Here is a 24,271-nt window from a genome sequence, read left to right on the forward strand (position 1 = left end):
TGATTATTGCATCTGCTTTGAGGTTGTATTATATTAGATGCAGTCTTCAAGGCAGCACACGAACAGTTTCCAATACACTACGACTAGGTCTAAGAAAGTGTGAGAGTACATCACAAACATAAATGCAGGGTGTTACAAAAATACTTTTACATACTTTGCGGACAGGTTCCTTCCACGAGGTCTGGTAAACATTAGCTCTAAAAAGCTTACATACGAGCTTTACAGCATCTGCGATATTGTGAAGCACGTATCTTGTACTGCAATCTCGGTGTTTTCCATAGTTTGGAAGAAAGTTGTCTTGAGCAAAAAAGTATAACATTGTGCAACAAACGTGGTCTCTAAAATATATAGCTTGAGACCTATAAGCACTTGTTGCATAGAAGAGATGTGTTTCGCAGTAACGAAGTGAAAAAATTTTCATAGCTCTTGAGGTTTTGCAATTAGTGCCCACAATTGCTTCATATGTTTTTCTTGTTTTGGTTTTGCGAACATGTCCTCAACGTTTGTAAATGTATTTTTGAAACACCCTGTGCAATATCACATTATTATGGAGCTTGTGGTGTAATGAAACGTTCAGATACATCAGACCTGTAAAATGTTATTCTGCAAGCAGCTTCCGAAACTAATTCGCTTTACTGTGAATGATTTGTGTATTAGATAAATTTATTTTTTGTTGTTGTTGTGGTCTTCAGTCCAGAGACTGGTTTGATGAAACTCTCCATGCTACTCTATCCTGTGCAAGCTTCTTCATCTCCCAGTACCTGCTGCAACCTACATCCTTCTGAATCTGCTTAGTGTATTCATCTCTTGGTCTCCCTCTACGATTTTTACCCTCCACGCTGCCCTCCAATGCTACATTTGTGATCCCTTGATGCCTCAAAACATGTCCTACCAACCGGTCCCTTCTTTTTGTCAAGTTGTGCCACAAACTCCTCTTCTCCCCAATTCTATTCCACACCTCCTCATTAGTTATGTGATCTACCCATCTAATCTTCAGCATTGTTCTGTACCACCACATTTTGAAAGCTTCTATTCTCTTCTCGTCCCAACTATTCATCGTCCATGTTTCATTTCCATATAAATACTTTCATAAACGACTCCCTGACTCTTCAATCTATTCTCGATGTTAACAAATTTCTCTTCTTCAGAAACGCTTTCCTTGCCATTACCAGTCTACATTTCATATCCTCTCTACTTCGACTATCATCAGTTATTTTACTAAGTAAATAGCAAAACTACTTTACTACTTTAAGTGTCTCATTTCGTAATCTAATTCGCTCAGCATTAATTTGACTACATTCCATTATCCTCGTTTTGCTTTTGTTGATGTTCATCTTATACCCTACTTTCAAGACACTGTCCATTCCGTTCAACTGCTGTTCCAATGCGTTTGCTGTCTCTGACAGAATTACAATGTCATCGGCGATTCTCAAAGATTTTGTTTGTTCTCCGTGGCCGGCCGCTGTGGTCTCGCGGTTCTAGGCGCGCAGTCCGGAACCGTGCGACTGCCACGGTCGCAGGTTCGAATCCTGCCTCGGGCATGGATGTGTGTGATGTCCTTAGGTTAGTTAGGTTTAAGTAGTTTTAAGTTCTAGGGGACTGATGACCACAGCAGTTGAGTCCCATAGTGCTCAGAGCCATTTGAACCATTTTCTTTCTTCTTCATGAATTTTAATAATTACTCTGAATTTTTCTTTTGTTTCCTTTACTGCTTGCTCAATATACAGATTGAATGACATTGGGGAGAGGCTACAACCCTGACTCACACCCTTCCAAACCAATGCTTCCCTTTGATGCCCCTCGACTCTAATAATTGCCATCTGGTTTCTGTACAAATTGTAAATAGCCTTTCGCTCCCTGTATTTTACCCCTGCCACCTTCAGAATTTGAAAGAGAGTAATCCAGTTAACATTGTCAAAAGCTTTCTCTAAGTCTACAAATACTAGAAACGTAGGTTTGCCTTTTCTTAATCTTTCTTCTAAGAGAAATCGTAAGGTTAGTTTTGCCTCACGTGTTCCAAAATTTCTATGGAATCCAGTCTTCCCTGAGGTCCGTTTCTGCCAGTTTTTCCATTCGTCTGTAAATAATTCGTGTTAGTATTTTGCAGCTGTGACTTATTAAAATGAGAGTTCGGTAACTTTCGCATCTGTCACCACCTGCTTTCTTTGGGATTGGAATTATTAAATTCTTTTTGAAGTCTGAGGGTATTTCGCCTGTCTCATACATCTTGCTCACCAGTTGGTAGAGTTTTGTCAGTACTGGCTCTCCCAAGGCCGTCAATAGTTCTAATGGAATGTTGTCTACTCCCGGGGCCTTGTTTCGACTCAGGTTTTTCAGTGCTCTGTCAAACTCTTCACGCAGTAACGTATCTCCCATTTCATCTTCATCTACATCCTCTTCCATTTTCATAATAGTGTCCTCAAGTACATCGCCCTTGTATAAACCCTCTATATACTCCTTCCATCTTTCTGGTTTCCCTTCTTTCCTTAGAAATGCGCTTCCATCTGAGCTCTTGATGTTCATACAAGTAGTTCTCTTCTCTCCAAAGGTCTCTTTAATTTTCCTGTAGGCAGTATCTATCTTACCCCTAGAGAGAGAAGCCCCTACATCCTTACATTTGTCTTCTAGCCACACGTGCTTAGCCATTTTGCACTTCTGTCGATGTCATTTTTGAGATGTTTGTATTCCTTTTTGCCTGCTTCATTTATTGCATTTTTGTATTTTTTCCTTTGATCAATGAAATTCAATATTTCTTCTGTTACCCAAGGATTTCTATTAGCACTCGTCTTTTTACCTACTTGAACCTCTGCTGCCTTCACTACTTCATCTCTCAGAGCTACCCATTCTTCTTCTACTCTATTTCTTTCCCCCATTCCTGTGAATTGTTCCCTTATGCTCTCCCTGAAACTCTGTACAACCACTGGTTTAGTCAGTTTATTTAGGTTCCATCTCCTTAAATTTCCACCTTTTTGCAGTTTCTTCAGTTTTAATCTACAGTTCATAACCAATAGATTATGGTCAGAGTCCACATCTGCCCCTGGAAATGTCTTACAATATAGAACCTGGTTCCTAAATCTCTGCTTTACCATTATATAATCTATCTGATATTTCCAGGATCCTCCCATGTATACAACCTTCATTTATGATTCTTGAACCAAGTGTTCGCTATGATTAACTTATTCTCTGTGCAAAATTCTACCACACTGCCTCCTCTTTCATTTCTTTCCCCCAATCCATATTCACCTACTATGTTTCCTTCTCTCCCTTTTCCTACTCTCAAATTCCAGTCACCCATGACTATTAAATTTTGGTCTCCCTTCACTACCTCAATAATTTCTTTTATCTCACCATACATTTCATCAATTTCTTCATCATCTGCAAAGCTGAATATGCAAAGGTGAATATGGACTGGGGCAAAGAAATGAAAGAGGAAGCCGCCTGGTAGAATTCTGCACAGAGCAAAACTTAATCATAGGTGACACTTGGCTCAAGAATCATAAAAGAAGGCTGTATACACGGAAGAAGCCTGGAGATACTGACAGGTTTCAGATAGATTATATAATGGTACGACAGAGATTTAGGAACCAGGTATTAAATTGTAAGACATTTCCAGGGGCAGATGTGGACTGCGACCACAATCTGTTGGTTATGACCTGTAGATTCAAACTGAAGAAACTGCAAAAAGCTGGGAATTTAAGGAGATGGGACCTGGATAAACTAAAAGAACCAGAGGTTGTACGGCGTTTCAAGGAGAGCATAAGGGAGCAATTGACAGGAATGGGGCAAAGAAATACAATAGAAGAAGTATGGGTAGCTTTGAGGGATGAAGTAGTGAAGGAAGCAGAGGATCAAGTAGGTAAAAAGACGAGGGCTAGTAGAAATCCTTGGGTAACAGAAGAAATATTGAATTTAATTGATGAAAGGAAAAAAATATAAAAATGCAGTAAACGAAGCAGGCAAAAAGGAATACAAACGTCTCAAAAATGACATCGACAGGAAGTGCAAAACGGCTAAGCCGGGATGGCTAGAGGTCAAATGTAAGGATGTAGAGGCTTTTCTCACTAGGGGTAAGATAGATACTGCCTACACGAAAATTAAAGAGACCTTTGGAGATAAGAGGACCACTTGTATGAATATTAAGAGCTCAGATGGAAACCCAGTTCTAACCAAAGAAGGGAAAGCAGAAAGGAGGAAGGAGTATATAGAGGGTCTATACAAGGGCGATGTACTTGAGGACAATATTATGGAAATGGAAGAGGATGTAGATGTAGATGAAATGGGAGACACGATACTGCGTGAAGAGTTTGACAGAGCACTGAAAGACCTGAGTCGAAACAAGGCCCCTGGAGTAGACAACATTCCATTGGAACTACTGACTGCCTTGGGAGAGCAAGTCCTGACAAAACTTTACCATCTGGTGAGCAAGATGTATGAGACAGGCGAAATACCCTCAGACTTCAAGAAGAATTAATAATTCCAATACCAAACAAAGCAGGTGTTGACAGATGTGAAAATTACCGAACTATCAGTTTAATAAGTCACAGCTGCAAAATACTAAACCGAGTTCTTTACAGACGAATGGAAAAACTAGTAGAAGCCGACCTCGGGGAAGATCAGTTTGGATTCCTTATAAATGTTGGAACACGTGAGGCAATACTGACCCTACGACTTATCTTAGAAGCTAGATTAAGGAAGGGCAAACCTACGTTTCAAGCATTTGTAGACTTGGAGAAAGCTTTTGACAATGTTGACTGGAATACTCTCTTTCAAATTCTGAAGGTGGCAGGGGTAAAATACAGGGAGCGAAATGCTATTTACAATTTTTACAGAAACCAGATGGCAGTTATAAGAGCCGTGGGACATGAAAGGGAAGCAGTGGTTGGGAAGGGAGTGTGACAGGGCTGTAGTCTATCCCCGATGTTATTCAATCTGTATACTGAGCAAGCAGTGAAGGAAACAAAAGATAAATTCGGAGTAGGTATTAAAGTCCATGGAGAAGAAATAAAAACTTTGAGGTTCGCCGATGACATCGTAATTCTGTCAGAGACAGCAAAGGAGTTAGAAGAACAGTTGAACGGAATGGATAGTGTCTGGAAAGGAGGATATAAGATGATCATCAACAAAAGCAAAACGAGGATAATGGAATGTAGTCGAATGAAGTCGGGTGATGCTGAGGTAATTAGATTAGGAAGTGAGACACTTAAAGTAGTAAAGGAGTTTTGCTATTTGGGGAGCAAAATAACTGAAGATGGTCGAAGTAGAGAGGATATAAAATGTAGACTGGCAATGGCAAGGAAAGCGTTTCTGAAGAAGAGAAGTTTGTTAACATCGAGTATAGATTTATGTGTCAGGAAGTCATTTCTGAAAGTATTTGTATGGTGTGTAGCCATGTATGGAAGTGAATCATGGATGATAAATAGTTTGGACAAGAAGAGAATAGAAGCTTTCGAAATGTGGTGCTACAGAAGAATGCTGAAGATTTGATGAGTAGATCACATAAGTAATGAGGAAGTATTGAATCGGATTTTTGGAGAAGAGAAGTTTGTGGCAAAACTTGACCAGAAGAAGGGATCGGTTGGTAAGACATGTTCTGAGGCATCAAGGGTTCACCAATTTAGTATTGGAGTTCAGCGTGGAAGGTAAAAATCGTAGAGGGAGACCAAGAGATGACTACACTAAGCAGATTCAGAAGGATGTAGGTTGCAGTAGGTACTGGGAGATGAAGAAGCTTGCACAGGATAGAGTAGCATGGAGAGCTGCATCAAACCAGTTTCAGGACTGAAGACCACAACAACAACAACGATTTCCGAAACGGAATGCCTCTTGGGTCTAGCTCTAACCACCATTCCGCGTTCAAAGTCTCTTAATGCTCGTCGTGCTTCCACAAATATATCGGAAAACAGTTTCCACGAATCACCTGACCACAAATGACACCTCCGTCAATGCAGTGCCCTTTTGCACCTTCTTTTCGTGATACTACCAACATCTGTATATGTATATGCTGCCATCCCACGACTTGTCACCTCAGTGAATAACAGATTTGGTACATTTAAAAATGTGTCGTAAACCAGTAACTGAATTTTACAGGAATTACACAACATCAGTTGCATTTAAAATGACTTATTCTTATCCACTTGGTATTTTTAAGGTACCTCCTTCTATACCTAAAAGATAATTTCTCTGTTGGGATGAAAGTGTAAATTAAATTTATCAAATGTATAAAAGTAAGAACGACTGAGAAAGTACTGACTGATATCAAAAACCTAGCGAACAAATAATGCGAAATTAATATTCCTCGAAGTGAAAAAGATTGAATAAACACTGAAAATAGCTCCTAAACTTTTTTCCGTGTAGAAGAGATTGTTCTCTACCAAAACGTTAATGGCTGTATTGCATTACTTTCCTGCTCTCTGGTTTCAATGTTTCCCAGCACTAGCAAAGTTGAAAAGAACGTGTTATGAAAGCTAGATATGCTATGAAAGCGAGGTAAACAGTAGCCTAAGAAATTAGAAGTGCGTGCCGAGGTAACCATACCGGTTCTCTGGAGGCCACGCCAGTAGGTATCTAGCTGACGGCCTATCTGCAGGTGCGTGCGGCGAGCTGCGGCTGCGCGACTGCGTGGCTTCGTGAAGGCGACTTCGCTGCCCTCACCTGGGTTCGTGAGTTTTTCGCAAATCGGTGAGTGAGATGGCTGCAAACGCTTGTAGGAACTCTACGGTGCCTCGTACGTTCGGCAGGAACGCGCAGACGCCAACAGGATTCGAAATATTTTCTTGCATACGGGATGTTTTGTATGTAATAGGAACAAGAATCAATTGTATCAATTAAAAAGTCAAGAATGATGAGGTGCGTGAAGGTGCTTTATTCGCAACTACCGTTTTCATGTCAGTATAGACACTTCTTCATGCTTATCTGTCAAGAATACAATTCAGCGTGCCAAATTTGTGAAATAGTTGAAACATTGAACCATGGTGTTGGCATTCAACAACAAAAAATGGCAATTTCTCGCACTCGTTACATTTACATAATACAGATGGACTATTACGGAGACCCAGCTTTTCTGAGGTTGTCCTCGTTAACAGTCAAATCCATTGGCGGGTCGTCATAATATAATTGAGTACACCCCGGAACGCTTGTCACAATGTACAAATCATGGCTGCTGTGTGAATCAGGACAAGAAAAATGTCGGGAAAAACTAATACACTCCTGGAAATTGAAATAAGAACACCGTGAATTCATTGTCCCAGGAAGGGGAAACTTTATTGACACATTCCTGGGGTCAGATACATCACATGATCACAATGACAGAACCACAGGCACATAGACACAGGCAACAGAGCATGCACAATGTCGGCACTAGTACAGTGTATATCCACCTTTCGCAGCAATGCAGGCTGCTATTCTCCCATGGAGACGATCGTAGAGATGCTGGATGTAGTCCTGTGGAACGGCTTGCCATGCCATTTCCACCTGGCGCCTTAGTTGGACCAGCGTTCGTGCTGGACGTGCAGACCGCGTGAGACGACGCTTCATCCAGTCCCAAACATGCTCAATGGGGGACAGATCCGGAGATCTTGCTGGCCAGGGTAGTTGACTTACACCATGTAAAGCACGTAGGGTGGCACGGGATACATGCGGACGTGCATTGTCCTGTTGGAACAGGAAGTTCCCTTGCCGGTCTAGGAATGGTAGAACGATGGGTTCGATGACGGTTTGGATGTACCGTGCACTATTCAGTGTCCCCTCGACGATCACCAGAGGTGTACGGCCAGTGTAGGAGATCGCTCCCCTCACCATGATGCTGGGTGTTGGCCCTGTGTGCCTCGGTCGTATGCAGTCCTGATTGTGGCGCTCACCTGCACGGCGCCAAACACGCATACGACCATCATTGGCACCAAGGCAGAAGCGACTCTCATCGCTGAAGACGACACGTCTCCATTCGTCCCTCCATTCACGCCTGTCGCGACACCACTGGAGGCGGGCTGCACGATGTTGGGGCGTGAGCGGAAGACGGCCTAACGGTGTGAGGGACCGTAGCCCAGCTTCATGGAGATGGTTGCGAATGGTCTGTTTTACGTATGTGTCATACAGAGTTTCCGAATGCTTTCGTTTTTACGACTCCCTAAATGAATAAATTTGAATGTTCCATTTAAGTAGAGGCCTTGACATACATAGTTTAAGACTGTTAAATGAAACGTAGCCCTTTTACAAGAAGTGAGCACTGCTAAAATCGAGCAGCTACCAAGTTTTAAGACTCTTTTAAATCTCGACCAAGAACCCAAGTGCAGGACACCTACTTTATTCAACCAAAAGTTAGATTTTAAAAACGTCTCCGCATTGCCGAATTGACATGGCGTAGTCTTTACTGTGGAAGCCGTGCAGTTTGTTAACGTTTACGCTGCGTCAGGAACATACAATATCCAAGCGCTTAACCAGTTTTCCACCTTTAACGTGTGGCCACCACTACAAGGCCGCGACGTCGTCGTGATACTGGGAGGAGAACTTACAGATAACTAATGGCCACACGCGACCAGATTTCCGACTCCGGCCAGAACCACGACGCAGTTCAGCAGGCATCTCTGACGGATCTCACTCGCCGATCCAAAAGCTTTCGTTTCCCACTAAGGTGCAGTCCCCGCCCGTAGGATCTAGTCTGTCGAATTTAACCGCAGGCCGGGTCCATTCGTGTGTGGGGCAAGACGTCGGATCTTCGCAATTTATCTGCAGACACAGCACTGCCTTGCACACTTGATAGACCAGAGGACACGGGCGAAATATTTCAGGCTCCGCGACTGTGGCTCACCGCAGAATCGTTTTATAGGAATTATATTGTTTGTGGTAAATTTTCGCCGTTTGAATGTAGTGTACATCTTCGAGAGGAGGTATGGACGATGATAGGAATAAATTTGTGATAGTCGCCGTCTGTCTCAGCCTTTGTAAAGTACGGTATTTTGTAATACCGGTAAAATAATGGACATAACACAGACATGTAATTATGTCAAGTAATAAACATATTACAAACAACATTTTTATACTGTTGGTTTACGCAACTCATCCACCTCCCCCACCCCCCCCCCCCCTGCACCTCTATGAGGACTCTTTCAAGAGACCTACACTTCTCTGAGATTATTGCTGAAATTACTTACGGTATTTTAAATCCTTCTTTTGTAGCAAGATGCTTATTTTTGTCACCAAACGCGATTCGTTTTATAAAAAAGGAAGCATCATCTTGATCGATAAGGAAAGATATTTACAATCTAGCTTTCCTTCTGCATCTAAAAACAGTTCTCATCCAAAGATTCTAATTTTACTTGAGATATATTATGTTCGACTTTCGCTCACATTAGGAAACGCTGTTGGTTTGCAGGTTTTTGAGGTACTCCTTCATTTTGCGCTGTTGTTAGTGTTTATAACACTTTGGTTCACAGTTGGTATACTGTCTATAAATGTTCCAACAATTTCCATTGTATGCCCTATTTCTTAAATTGTTCTTTGTGAAAAGATCATCTGTCAGTTTTCACGAACAACATATTTCACGGAAGAGTTGTCCATGTTTTTCGATGTGGTCATTGGTCCACCCCCTTTATTATCACTAGCGGAAACCAAAAATTGCTTTTAGCTAAAAACCACTCATTCATCACTAACGAATTTCGAGTATCATCTACATTTCTCTAGTTGCCATGGTAAAACATGCTTCTTTTGGCTTCTTTTGGTTAAGATAATGTCACCTCGCTAACATCGTAATGCACTTGCAACTACAATAGAATACTGAAACAGTGATTTGTTAAATGACGAAGTAAGGGAAAATCAGGTCAAGAGCTTGTGAAAAAGCGAATTCTCGGTACACGCACAAAAGTATAATTTTTTCACTTGTCTTGTTGCAAAGCACACCACACGTGAAGGCCACTTGGTATAGGTTGGTTAATAAAACCACATAAACCGACGAACTACTGTATAGGATCAGCCTCACACTGTCCAACCTGTCCGATACCTGCGGTAGGGCAGACAGTCTGAAGCACTGCCTCATGTGTCCCTTGTTCAGATCGAGGAATGTTACGAATTGTCAATCGCACATCGATTGACAGTTTTGATGCCACCACATTAGTGATCCCAGACTTCACCCCATTTCCTAACAGTAAATAAGCGGCGGCTAATTGGATAGTTGCCAACTCAGTGCACGCTGTTTTTGCTCTGGGAGTAACAGATGAGTCCAGTTTCTAATGTACGTGTGGGTGTAACACAAGATCAAAAATTTCTCTGAGCACTATGCGACTTAACTTCTGAGGTCATCAGTCGCCTAGAACTTAGAAATAATTAAACCTAACTAACCTAAGGACATCACACATACCCATGCCCGAGGCAGGATTCGAAACTGCGACCGTAGCGGGCGCTCGACTCCAGACTGTAGCGCCTAGAACCGCACGGCAACTCCGGCCGGCAACACAAGATCCTACAGGGAGACATGTGATATCAGGAGACTTTTCAAAAGTTTTTAATAGTAGCTATGCAAAATGGGTTTAGAAAAATACTGAATAACGACTGAAGGACGTAAGGAAAGGAATGATACAAACAAGTATTTTTTTTGATACTTTACAATTTGGATCTTAAGATCAGTAGCACAGGTACCTGCAGAGATGACAATCCTTTAAGAATGCAGTGTAAGTTAACCAATTTATTTCAAGGATATAATTTTAAGTTTGTTGACTTTTATAGCTACGAAAGAACATATCTTTTCCTGTAAGAGGCTCATTTGCAAGGAGGGTGTTTTATTAGGACGTTGCGTTTGATTCAAGTGACAAAACTTTTATCTTTTTACATTGTCTCCGCATCATTCAGGAAAATTTTTAATTTCCGTTTACATATATGTGTAGGATTTCTTTTTTCCATTAAAGAAGATTAAGATATGTTCTATAGTGATTGGGCTACTGAAAGAGCTTTCAGGGTCACGTCCACAAACGAAGAGGCACTTTATTTTATTTTACTAATTCCATAATGATTTTGAGTTTCGTTAGAAGAAGTACTTCAGTTCATTGATCCCAACTGTTTCGGTATGTGCAACAACTATCTCTGAAATACGTAACTTCCAACATATTCTACTACAGTCTTATTGTGACTAAAAGATACTATGAAGTATTCTGTTTATGTGTGGCTTCTTTGTTTTACATTAAAGAAGAGGACGTCCTTCCAGGAAAAAAGGGTGCAACAATGGCGCAAAGCAGCCATGCAAAGAAGGCATTTGTCGCGAGCGGAAAGGTGGAGTTGTAGGGGTGGTAAGAGGCCCGAAAGGAAAAGTTCGGGTGCGCCGCGTGCTGTTGGCAATTTTCCCATTTCCTCTACGGCAGAGGGGACAGAAGTGGCGGTGGCGTTAGGTCCCTTATCACCAGCCTCTGCAGAAATGTCCTGGATTTAGTTACAAACTCTCATAAAGTGAGGATATGAGACACTGTTAATGGTGGTCCACCTGACGGAAGGCGGGGCGGGGGGGGGGGGGGGGGGGCGGGGGGACGTTAAGCTCGGCGGACTTGTTGGTGCTCTTCGAGAGGAGCAGGCTACGTGCCGGCAGAGGGCTTCACGCTCTCGCCTCTCTCATGATCTCCAAGATGGACACGACTCTAGACTACACAGGCCATTACAGTCGTACACACGTACACACGAAGGTCTCATACCTCACAAAGGAAGGTGCCTGTTGGCGTAGATAATAGGAACAACCTTTCCAATTTGGCAATTGAACATGCCCTTCGGGGTCTTGTATCCTATCAAGCCATATGACTTCCTTTAGCATAAGGCGAGTATATTGTGGGGGGCCGATTGTGGTATCTAGCCTAGCCATACGATGCTAAGAGTCCAGTCTCCGGTGACCTACAGACAAGGGAAGCACTTCGTATGATCATGGAAGTTAATTAAAGGAAATGATAATGTCGCACAATGCAAAAGACTTGACAATATGGGTACCACACCAACCATATAGATATATTAAGGAGATGACGGATCACCGAGTCTACAACAGCAAAAAATGGTCACCATAACAGTCAGGTTTATTATCGAAAAGCAAGAGACATGAGTTACTCTCTGAGAGTAACAACTGAATATTTAGACACCGGTGGCTGATCGTGATAAAAGCGAAGTTATGTGAATAATACAGAAATACAACCAGTAGTTGTAAGCATGGTTAGTAAAGAAAGAACACGGAAAAATAGGTTCGAAAAATGAAATCACCAAAGTGCTTACTGAAATAAAATTATCTGTCTTCTAACCATTAAAATGGGTTAATTGGCTCTTCTAGGGAGTGAACCAGTATAGTGTCCTCCTGCAGTTGTCCCATCGTACCGAACTCTCGCCGTAAAACTGGAAGGGGACGGTAGTACCAGCTGGGGGCATTGAGTTTAGCTCTCTCTCTCTCTCTCTCTCTCTCTCTCTCTCTCTCTCTGTCTCTCTCCCTCTGTCTGTCTCTCTCTCTCTCTCTCTCTCTCTCTCTCTCTCTCTCTCTGCAGCCAGTACTCAAGTGCAGACATTGTCTGCCACCTACCCACGAGTGATTACTTGAAGTCACCACTCTTCGAGCTCCAAGTCACAAAGTCACTCTTCAGTCACCTCACGTGTACTTCCGTCTTCCTACTTTTCTCCACGACAGGAGATCGACGGCTAATTGTGGCCGACATTGTGAGTTGCGTCCAGTAAAAGTCAAGTAAAGATGTTAAACAATCTCCTGCTTTTGTGGATTTTCTCTACGTGTAGTGAATAGACTTATGGGGTGAGGAGGAAGGTAGAAAATATCCTCCACTGCATGGTAAAATTTCGAAACAGAGCTATGAGACGGCTGACACGAGAAACTTCGTGCTCTATGAAAAATAGGAACCAGATGGCCATTATAAGAATCAAGGGGCATGAAAGGGAAGCAGTCTTTGGGAAGGGAGTGAAACAGGGTTCTAGCCTGTCCCCTATGCTATTCAATCTGTATATTGAGCAAGCAGTAAAGGAATGAAAAGAAAAGTTCGGTGTATGAATTGAAATCCATGGAGAAGAAATAAAAACTTCGAGGTTCGCCGATGACAGTGTAATTCTGTCAGAGACAGCAGAAGACCTAGAAGAGCAGTTGAATGGAATGGACAGTGTCTTGAAAGGAGGATATAAGACGAACATCATCAAAAGCAAAACGACGATAATGGAATGTAGTCGAACTAAGTCGGGAGATGCCGAGGGAATTACATTAGGAAATGAGACACATAAAATAGTAAAGGAATTTTTCTATTTGGCAAGTAAAATAAATGATGATGATCGAAGTAGAGAGGATATAAGATCTAGGAAAGCGTTTCTGAAAAACAGAAATTTGTTAACATCGAGTATAGAATTAAATGTCAGGAAGTCGTTTCTGAAACTATTTGTATGGAGTGTAGCCATGCATGGAAGTGAAACATGGACAATAAATAGTTCGGACAAGAAGAGAATAGAAGCTTTCGAAATGTGGTGCTACAGGAGTATGTTGAAGATTAGGTGGGTAGATCACGTAACTAATGAGGAGGTATTGAATAGGATTGTGGAGAAATTTGTGGCACAACTTGACTAGAAGAAGGGATCGGTTGGTAGGGCATCAAGGGACCACCAATTTAGTATTGGAGGGCAGCGTGGAGGGTAAAAATCGTAGAGGGAGACCAAGAGATGAATACACTAAACAGATTCAGAAGGATGTAGGTTGCAGTAGGTACTGGGAGATGAAGAAGCTTGCACAGGATAGAGTAACATGGCGAACTGCATCAAACTAGTCTCTGAACTCAAGACCACAACAACAACTATGAAAAATAACGAGAACAGACCAGGCTACTCCGGCCGGCAACACAAGATCCTACAGGGAGTCTTTACGAACAACGCTGCTGCTCTTTCCGGGCTGAAGCTATCCTGCGTCCCGCCCACAGAGCGTGTGGTGGGGAATTAGAAAGCCTTTCTGCTCGTCTGAGGGTGCTACTTCGCCTTGGACCCTGAACATTTTTATGGTAGTCACATCCTCTTATAAAGTCTCTTATCTTTTGCGGGGCTGTTCTCAGGCTTTCGGCTGTGCACTGTATTAAAAAGAGAAGTGAAAATATGGCAATAAAGGGACAGCTTCTGGTGGTACCGAATGCTATTTCTAGTTAGTAAGCAGCGTCATTGATTGACTACTTGATGAAGAGAAATGAACACAATAAGCATACTAAAATATGTTGATTGATAGTGGCCTCATTTCAGAGATAGTACGAGTGTATAAAAGTTCCTTCAGATACGCCATATCTAGCTGAAGCCACTCATAGATGATTGAACCCATAGAGCTACCAAATTGCTGGGATGTAGATCACTACGTTTCATCTACTGTTCGAAATGCTACCGGACATTTTCTATGGTATTAATTTCGACTGATTTAGCTGCCCAGATAAGTTGCGACAGACTTGCTGACCATTTGTCAAAGCTGGAACATAGGCTTTAATCACTTTGAACATGTCTCTCGACATCTGGAAAGATGAGAGTGCCTAATGCATACTTATTACGAGCAAGCAGAAGACAGGATAATATTTGGTCACGAGAATGTTGGATCTCGTAATATTGGATTTCCTAACGATTTCCGGAATAGAATGGCCATGAATGTAGCTCCAAGTATTATTCCACCTCCAGAGTCTATCAACTGTCGTGTGACCATAATCATGCCGGAAAATTTTTCGCATGTATCACCTGAGTACAAATTCACTGCCTTCCCGCTAATTCACTGCCCTCTTCTACTTTGGATATGCGATGCTACCGCAATCTGTATATGTGCACATTACAATCCCATGACTTTTGTCACCTCAGTGTGTTTTGCGCACATTTTAACACAACACTTATTTACCATGCTTCCATCTATGGTTACTTAACAGACAGGCAGAGGTAAGGCCACAACTACCACTTTCACGATCATGCCAATATCAGCAAGCAGTGGAGCGACAGGTCTTGTCAAATGCTTTGTGTACTCCGCTTTGCTTTCTGTTAAGTGCAGCTCGTTGTTTGCTTTTCTTATTTTGAAATTAGTGAAGAGACTAATCATAATGCAACACAGTGTTCTAGATTGATTCCTGTGACACCAGAAAGGTTCGGCTCTTCTGGTAATGGGTCAGCTCTACTTTTGTTACAAAGAGAAACAGTGTTGTCGATTGCCAGCCCTGCGAGAGGGAGTCGGGTTGAATCTTCTGTATCGCTAATCTCCACTTGGTCAGTCTAATTTCACGTTGGTATGAATGCAAGAGTGACCGTTTTCTAACGCATGCTCAGCTAACGCAGATTTCTCAGGACATCGTAGGCGATAATACCGCTCATGTTCTTGCCTGCGTTGTTCCACAGCATGCGTTAGAAAACGCTCACCACATAAAATTCAACTGCTCTTCTGGGTCCTCTGTCGTGGCTCCCACTAACGGCTTCTGGGACAGTATAATACAGGATGGTACTAAAATAAAAATTACCACAAACACCCTGAATAGAGACGGTGGCTTACAGCTCAGCACTGCGTGGGATCCAGCGATCGCGCGGTTGAAGAGGGCACATCGAACGCCGACTCAAAAAATGCCCATATATGGCAATGTCACGGGCACCAGTGACGTCACAGCCGGCAGCTAACGTATATAAGGGCGCACCAACAGCCCACTGGCAGTCATAACACTTGACAATGGCCAAGGAGTGCTTGGCCGAAAACTCGTGTAGTTTTAACCAATTGACGAAGTTAGAAACCCGAGAAAATTTTATTTAATTTCACGTTTGTTTACACTGGCGTTGCCCTTTTATTGTATTGTTTGGCGCTGTAGCGAGCGGTTCTAGGCGCTTCAGTCGGGAACCGCACGACTGCTACGGTCGCAGGTTCGAATCCTGCCTCGGGCATGGATGCGTGTGATGTCCTTAGGTTAGTTAGGTTTAAGTAGTTCTAAGGTCTAGGGGACTGAAAACCACCTTACTAAACATCCACAGACAGGCCGGCACACCGCACCTCGACACTAATCCTCCGTGCGGATTCGTGCCGGGGACCAGCACGCTTTCCGCCCGGAAAGCAGTGCGTTAGATCGCATGGCTAACCGGGCGGGCTACCTTGATGAGTCACTATAAGAAATGGCCTCTGTGTAGTATTCGACTCAAAATGCCCATTGCATTCTGTTCCTTTTGCAGCGTTCGTTTGGGAACTGGTTCAGACGGGCAGGCATTCACTGACAGCATCAATTCCTTTCTGATAATAAACAGATTCTTATTGACAAGTGCGATAATTTTCTCTGGTCGCTGTCAGGTAGGATGTCTTTACAACCATCTTTCTTACATCGTGTAACATGAATGTCAGTAAAGATGTAGGCTGGAGCAATGAATCAAAATTCCTGCCGGTATTCGAACCCGGGTATTCTGCTTACTAGGCAGATTCAGCACTAACTGCTGGGCCACGCTGGCACTTGGCTACCAGATCTGCAGAGATTAACCTAGGAAGTCTCCCTTCCCAGTGCAAATTCCAGTTCACTCTTCAGCCTATTGCTATTCCCCTTCTGAGGTATGAATTAGAATTTGTATTGGTGAGGGAGACGCATCAGGGTAATTCGTGCCGCTGTGTAAGCAGGACATTCAGTTTAGAACCGAGGAGCTGGTGTAAATTTCAATAAGTTGTTTCAGACTACATCATTATCTCAGATATATGTGGGCCTCAGTATGTCTCTGGAACATCAACTGTATATGGCTCTTGAGTGTAAGTATGTCATTATTGACAGGCAACTTTTATGCACCAACAGATCTGGGAATACTATTTACGGTGTTGTTACACGAACGTTCAGACACGATAACTCTTTTCAGACATGCTGCGACGTCTCCATGTGAACCCATCTTTCTGCAGTGATTCCATACAACCGACTGACTCACACACTTCATAAAATGAACTAAATTGTGACGGCGGCCGCAACAGGGCACTGAAGTGAATTCAATGAAGTGAAAATTCGTGTCAGACCAGGACTCAAATCCCGGGTTGCACATATTCTGCAGCAACGATCTGAAATGGAACTTTTTGATCGTCCGTTAACCACCAATTCTTCAGTAAACTTAATATATGTTTCCAAAATTATTTTTGCTGTAATTACTGCGCAAACGCGAGCGAAGTGCCAGGCGCTATGTTAGTATCTTGTAAAATTAGTGTGTTCTTATTTTGAGTACTGTTCAACGCAAAAAGTCCATGTAGGTTATATTAATAGTATTATGGAATGCACACTGTATACCGTTAGCGATCCAGGCAAAAACAAATTTTATTCATTCTCATAAGACATCAGATAATGAGAGTTTCTGAATACACATAATTAAATTGTTGCTACAGATTTTATGATTTAATTTATGAAGGATGTACAATGGCCACACTATATATATGTGTTAAGACTTTTGAGCTCTGATACGGTAATTTTCGTTAAATTTATGGCTCAGTATGTGTTTTGTTCCTCACAATAAGTGTTGATGAGTTGTTCTGCAACTATAGATGTTTTCTTCTAAAGCTGGGATCAAATTACTATCTTCTGTTTCTGTTGAATTTATTTATACCAGTTTTCCGTGTGGTATAACACCTCTGTTCTTCTGTCAGGTTTAGTAGTGAATTGCGGGTCGGGGTGGCCGAACGGTTCTAGGCGTTACAGTCTGGAACGACCGCTACGGTCGCAGGTTCGAATACTGCCTCGAGCATGGAAGTCTGTGATAGGTTAGTTAGGTTTAAGTAGTTCTAAGTTCTAGGGTACTGATGGCCTCAGAAGTTGAGTTTCATAGTGCTCAGAACCATTTGAGCAGTGAATTGTTATTTGTATGCAATTGATTATTTAGTAGCTGTTTGTCCTCTGCTACTCTTTAGTAAAAAGGCTTAAACTGTTTAGGTATTAACAGTGACAACGCACAGCTGGTATGGATAATATCTTACAGATTTTTGACACGTTTGCAAATATGAACTGATGTTTTGTCAATTCCGACTCTGGCTCTTTTAACATTTCGTGGCTCATTAAACACTCATCAAAGTAATATACTGATTCATATTTTTCATAGTAATGAATAACGTTATATACTGTGGTACTCTAGTAACATTATCATTTCTTAACTAGTTTACTTGTTTTTTGCTTCACAAGAAAATACTCCGATGATTTTCAAAAGAAAACAGCCACGTGCTTTCCTAAGCTACGTGTGCAAGTAGGATAGAAAGAGATAGATTTTCGTACTAATCACTCCGTGGAAACTGAAAATTTTGCTGAAGATTTATGTAGACACTTCATCCATTCCGAGAGTAGAGAATCACCACTTTCTTTTGCGTGTTTCGACGATGATACTGGCAAGATATGTGCCCCAAGGATTATAAGATTTTCGACAACGTTTTAATCTCAATAATCTACAAGTGAGAAAAAGTCATTCAGGAGGTAAGCGATTGTCATTGAAATAATCTTAGTCGTGCATTGGGGCTGACTGGGTCGCAATGGTAAAAGTCAAACAAAGTAGACGGCGAATATTTGTTTCACATCGAACTTGAAACGCCTTATCTAGGTCCAGCAATCACTGCCGGGTATCTGATGATTAATAAACACCAAAACGCTTCATACAAGCAATAAAGTCACTCCTTGCCTGATGTTTGACTTTTATGGTTCAAATGGCTCTGAGCACTATGGGACTTAACATCTAAGGTCATCAGTCCCCTAGAACTTAGAACTACTTAAACCTAGCTAACCTAAGGATGTCACAGACATCCATGCTCGAGGCAGGATTCGAGCCTGCGACCGCAGCGGTCACGCGGTTTCAGTCTGAAGCGCCTAGAACCGCTCGGTTACCGCGGCCGGCGTGACTTTTATCGTTGCGATTCAGATTGGTTTAATTTCAAATTTAACGTCGGATAGAAATGACAAAAGAAAAAAATTTTTTGTGTTATATAGTTACGAATTAACAGTTTTAGAATTTTTTTCTTAACTTGTAATGTGAAACCCTGCTTCTTGCTAAATTTCATGATTGTAGGCTAAAGGGTACTACCGTATAGGTTTTGACGAGTGAGGTTACGACTGCCAAATTATTTGACTTAAACAGCTCTGTATTGCGAGTAACTTACTTAAAATCTAAGTTCTTTTACAACGCTAAAGGCCTATAGCCCTTTGTATTTGGCATAAATGGCCGTATCTTTCGGTTGCATTAACTTAGAAGCTTACATTTATTGCACTGCCAAACGCCTGTAAACCTTTCTATGTGAAGGATCGTGTTGGAAGAACATCCGCAACTGAGTATTATGGCAGAGGTTGAAAATAGCACTTCAATTGTAAATTAGTTTATTTTCACACTGCCGGTTTCGGACTGTTACAAGCCCATCCTCAGGTGTCGTAGCTGTGCTGTGGTCCCCGAGCGCCGCGTGTACCAGGTGCCTGCGCAGATGCGCAAGTACGACAACTGAGGATGGGCTTGTAACAGGCCGAAACCGGTCCTGTCAAAATAAAGTAATTTACAACTGAAGCGGTATTCAAAACCTCTGTTTTGTTATGTGATATGAATTTAAACTTGATGCTTCTACTCGCTCCTGAGAGAAACGATTTTTAACAGTCGGACGGACAGACAGACAGACAGAAAAAATGATCCTGTATTATAAAAATTGGGGGGGGGGGGGGAGAAGGGTAAGGAAAGAGGAAGGACTATTGGACTATTGATATCAGCTGTATCAGGACGTTGCGCGCAATCAACGGCGACATGTGAAACTGTGTGCTGGACCGGGATTCAAGTCCAGCATCTAGTAGTTAATAAGCAGCTGCTTCAGCCACTGTGCCGCGTCTGTCGCAGTTGTGCGGACTATCGCAGCACCCCCCACACCTCGACCCACGCTGCCACCTCGAGGCACCCATCCAAACGCCCTGCCCAGGCCCTCCTTGCCTGATACTTCGAAATTTCCGCAGGATGTGAGACGTTGTTGTGCGTCGGCACTGAATGTGGTAGATTCATTGCCCATCGAGGCAAATCAATCGTATGAATGCGTGGTGTCTGGGTTTTTTTATGTACCCGAAAGAACATACACCATGCATCGAGGCGAATCAGTTATTCGAATGCGTGATGTCTTTCTTTTCCTGACATGTCAGAATGAACCACAAGTTCGTGTAATTGATTCACCTCAATGGGCAACGAACCCACCTTCTTCAGTGCAGATGCATAAGTACGTCCGACCTCCTGCGGGAACCTCAAAATAGCGGCCGTGGGGGACACAGGCAGGGACCGCAGCCAGGTGGCCCTGGGTGGGAATGTGGGTGGGCCGAGAGGCTTGCTAAGACAGTCCGCGCATTTGCTGTAAACACCTGTCCGCGTGGCACGCTACTGTCTACTAAGCATGAAATCTCAGCTTCTAATCCCGATCTGCTACACATTATCACTTGTCGCCCCTGGCTCCGCATAAAGTCTCAATGCAGCAATAGTTCCTCCCCTTCCGTTTCCTATCTCTCTCCTGCACCTTCATATACGTAACATGTATCGCGGCTGCGGATTCCGCGTGGTCTCTATTCTTTCGGACATGTTCAAAAGAACGGACAGAATTCACTCATACAATTCATACAATAGAGATTCTGTTTTTACCGATGGGAGAGACGGAACTCTAAAAGCTGTTTATTTTCAAATGGACAAAGAAGTAACTGGTCATACTGCATCTAAGAGCAACTCTATTTGTAACGAGCGGCGAAATTTGCACCCATGCTCTGTACATTTTGAGAACTGCGAGTATCACCGGTGACTTTCTGACAATGCGCCCCCGCTTCTGCTTTAGAATACCAGCAATGAGCGATCGCTACATCTTCATACCTGCGACGCGGGAGCAGATAGAGACCATCAGGAAGAAACTGGGAACAGATGAAGAGGACATCAAGAGGGCCATCACGGCTGTTCGAGACTGGCTCAGGATGCAGCCGCATCTGCCCGACGAGATAGGTCAGTCAGCTTTCTGACCATTCTGGTCTACTCTTCTAAAATTCCGAAACCATAATTCTGAGTTTCGAGTTGATTCCTTAAACTACTATTTCGCTCTTCAATTTTGAACAAATCGTTTCCAAACTTAGCTGTTGCAGTAGTTAATTAATCAGTCTAATTGTAATGCTGTTTTTGCGCTTAAATGAACTGAATCTATCGTGTGAGACTGCTACAGACTCTATTTCTTGAATAATTTTTACTATCGAGGTAGAGCATACACTAATGGCTGGTTACACCGCCACGGATTTTTCAGCCAAGTGCCAGGCGAGCTGTTAGTGAGACACAGCGAGACCCGGCTGAGAATGTTTTAGTGGCACAATTCCACTCGTAGAATTCACCTTGCAACAATGTAAAATCACCGGGAAACCTCGTGGCAGATTCGAACGCACCACTCACTGGTTGCATTTCGATAAAACGAGTGCAGCTCAATGTCGCGATGGTTTCCAGCACTAACACTACATATTTAACAAGAGTTTTTTGATTCATCTAGAAAGTCAGCAGTTTCTCAGTGATACCTGGCAGGTGTAAGTTATACTAACAAAGCGCTCTTGCTGCAGTCAGTAGTAAGGAGAGAAGAGTTATTAAGAGCTGCATCAGCAGTTCCTGCAGTAAATTTGTTCCCTGAGGCAGAAGGAACAGTAAGAACAGAATGACTGTGACAACTTGTGTGTACAGCAGGAAAATAAACGAACGGAGATTGAGATAAGACGCTTCTAAGATTTTCGTTAAATGTTAAGATGTTCCAACTACGGCTTTCCTTTTTTTGAGGGGGGGGGGGGGGGTATTCTACATTCCTCGACCCATACACGCGACTACTGGGCTGTTAGCGTTACAGTCCACCAACTCCTTAGCACAGGACGAGACATATTTACAAGTGATTTTAAAATTTGTTAAGGTAAATTTAATGAAGGTTTTATATAAAATAACCGTGCGTTTTGTTGTCGTTAATATAAAATAGGGATAATGAAAGGTAAAGCAAAATAATGAGAATGCATTTGAAACATGATATAGAAAACTACGATTTTAAAACCAAGCCTCACACTGAAACTGAAAACGAAAGGGAAATGCAGTAGGAAAAGATGCCAAGGAAAAGGAGATGGAGACATGATTTGGTGGGGTGGAGTTATAGTTGGTAGGATGGGTAAATGTCAGGACGGATTTCATAATTAGGAGAAGGAGACACTGGAAATTTCGTTCGGAGGGCGTGTGGAGAGTGTGCAGCTGTACGGTTGACGGAATGTGTCGGTACAGGTGCGACAGCCTACTAGAATTCAACATTAGAAAGGACACAATAGAACTGTCGGAGCCGCGTTTGCGGATGGTGTAGATTGCTCGAAGGAGTTCAGTGTAAGAAGAGGTGGGACTATGACATAGTATAGGAGCCACGTATTGGCATGTACATCGTTGTGATAATTAAGCCAAAGTGCGAGCCCGTGCACGCTTTGACCATGAATTGCACTCATTAATACAGGAAACAGAGATTTGGAGGGTTCAAAAAAGAGCGAAGTGTTGAAGTAGATTTGCTTAGAATAGAAGGAGTACAGGGAACGGGAAATTTATCAAAGAATGGCAGAACTGTGTAGAGAGCACTGCATGTCCGTCGCAATTGGACTTCTGGGTTAGTGGTTGACCCCTTAATTCGTCGGTGTAGCACAGTGAGGGTTTCCACTTCCTAGCTAATGCCACCGGTAATGGGGTGTGGCGTTCCAGACCGTGCGTCATCAATTAACGACATCAGTTCGCTTCCGCCACGCCGCTACCCTTGCCACAGACTTACAGTGCTCTGCGTTCACCTATGCCATTCGATGAATTTTCGTTGACCGCACTGCTTCCGCTTTAATCAAACGCGCTCCAACTCTCTGCTCTTCTTTTGAATCTCCTATTTCTCTGTTTGCAGTGGACGGTCGATGCGTGCACATTCCTGGTGTGTACTCACGTTGGTGTGCATCCAGGACCCTCTAGCGGCGAGTTTGGGGCCTCCGAGATGTTATACGGATTACACATATTTCTGTGCGCAATGGCACTACGATCTGTACGGCGATTTTTGTTCTACAGCCTCTGCCTCGTCTCTTTTCACGTGGAATGTACGACGACTGTAACCGTTAGGACAGCGCGGTGAAAGTTCTCATTAATGGCCTATGGCTGCAGAGAACATACGCAAATGCATTTTCTAGCACCACGACATTGCCAGCAGCGTCTCTCCTGGGGTCGTGACCATATTGGTTGGACCTTAGAGGACTGGAAACCTGTGGCCTGGTCAGATGAGCCCCGACTGTAGTTGGTAAGAGCTGCTAGCACCCAGGGTCTAAGGGTGGCCTGGTCAGATAAGCCCCGATTGTTGTTGGTAAGAGCTGCTAGCACCCAGGGTCTAAGGGTGGCCTGGTCAGATAAGCCCCGATTGTAGTTGGTAAGAGCTGCTAGCACCCAGGGTCTAAGGGTGGCCAGCGCTGTAGTTCAGGGCGTTCAGTCGTAAGAAAAAGAAAAAAAAAAGAATGGATCAACAAAGAAATTCCACAAGCATCATAGGACGTCCACCCTGAAAAAATACAACAACCAGTTACGAACAAAATAACGTGAACATAAAAAAAGAAGACAAGTGTGGTAGAGTATTTCATTACTAGCCTAAACGTAAGCAGTCCCGGGTTCGAATTTCTCCACCGCTTAAATTTTGAATAAAAAACCTCAGCTTGTTAATTTAATATCTAACAGCCACAGTTCTTGCGCTTTCGTGGGCATCGGAAAGTAAACTAATTTTGTGACATACTACAAGTTGCTAATCAGGGGCAAATTGTTTAATTTCACCTGAGTGCTTTGGGTGTTAGGTTTTTGAATCTCTGCATATTAATCTAATCTAATAGACACAGTTCCTGCGGGTCTACAGTAGAGTTACGCAGCGCGTGTCGATAGTCCGTTTATCTGTATAGTTTTCGACGCCTTTAGTATGGACAGGGAGTTGGTGACACTTCGCTCTCAGCTCCAGGCTGTGAGGGCCTCGGTTATACAGCTTAACGCTGCAGTGGATGAGCACCATTCTTGTGGGCCGGCCGTGGGGATCCAACGGACATCCAGTACGTCCGAGTCCTCCATTCGGTCCTCACCGGTGGCCAGCCCAGTTACTGCAGCACTGAGGCTGACCCCTCACCTGTGGTCGAGGGGGAGGTCGTCGTGGGGAGTAGCAGGCGACGAATGACGTCCCAGGTGGCCGCACGTAAGGCCTTCCCGGTTTGTCCTGACAAACAGGTGCCAGGTCCTGTCTGTGGCTGACACTGCCCTGAGCCAGATGCTGTCTTCTGTCCTGTTTCAAAGGAAACCT

At 43.1% G+C, this 24,271-nt stretch overlaps 1 protein-coding gene across 1 annotated transcript in view; it reads left to right on the forward strand.

The window, feature by feature from the left end:
- The first annotated feature begins 6,589 nt into the window (after positions 1-6,589).
- Positions 6,590-24,271, forward strand: part of LOC126272158 (retinol-binding protein pinta-like) — a 260,190-nt gene continuing 242,508 nt past the window's right edge. Inside the window, exons 1-2 of the mRNA XM_049974791.1 lie at positions 6,590-6,678; positions 20,759-20,919. Of these exons, the coding sequence (XP_049830748.1) occupies positions 20,769-20,919 (151 nt within the window). The 5' untranslated portion in view covers positions 6,590-6,678; positions 20,759-20,768. The remainder of the gene's footprint in view (positions 6,679-20,758; positions 20,920-24,271) is intronic.

This window comes from Schistocerca gregaria, chromosome 5 (genome assembly GCF_023897955.1).
Source record: "Schistocerca gregaria isolate iqSchGreg1 chromosome 5, iqSchGreg1.2, whole genome shotgun sequence".
Taxonomy (NCBI): domain Eukaryota; kingdom Metazoa; phylum Arthropoda; class Insecta; order Orthoptera; family Acrididae; genus Schistocerca; species Schistocerca gregaria.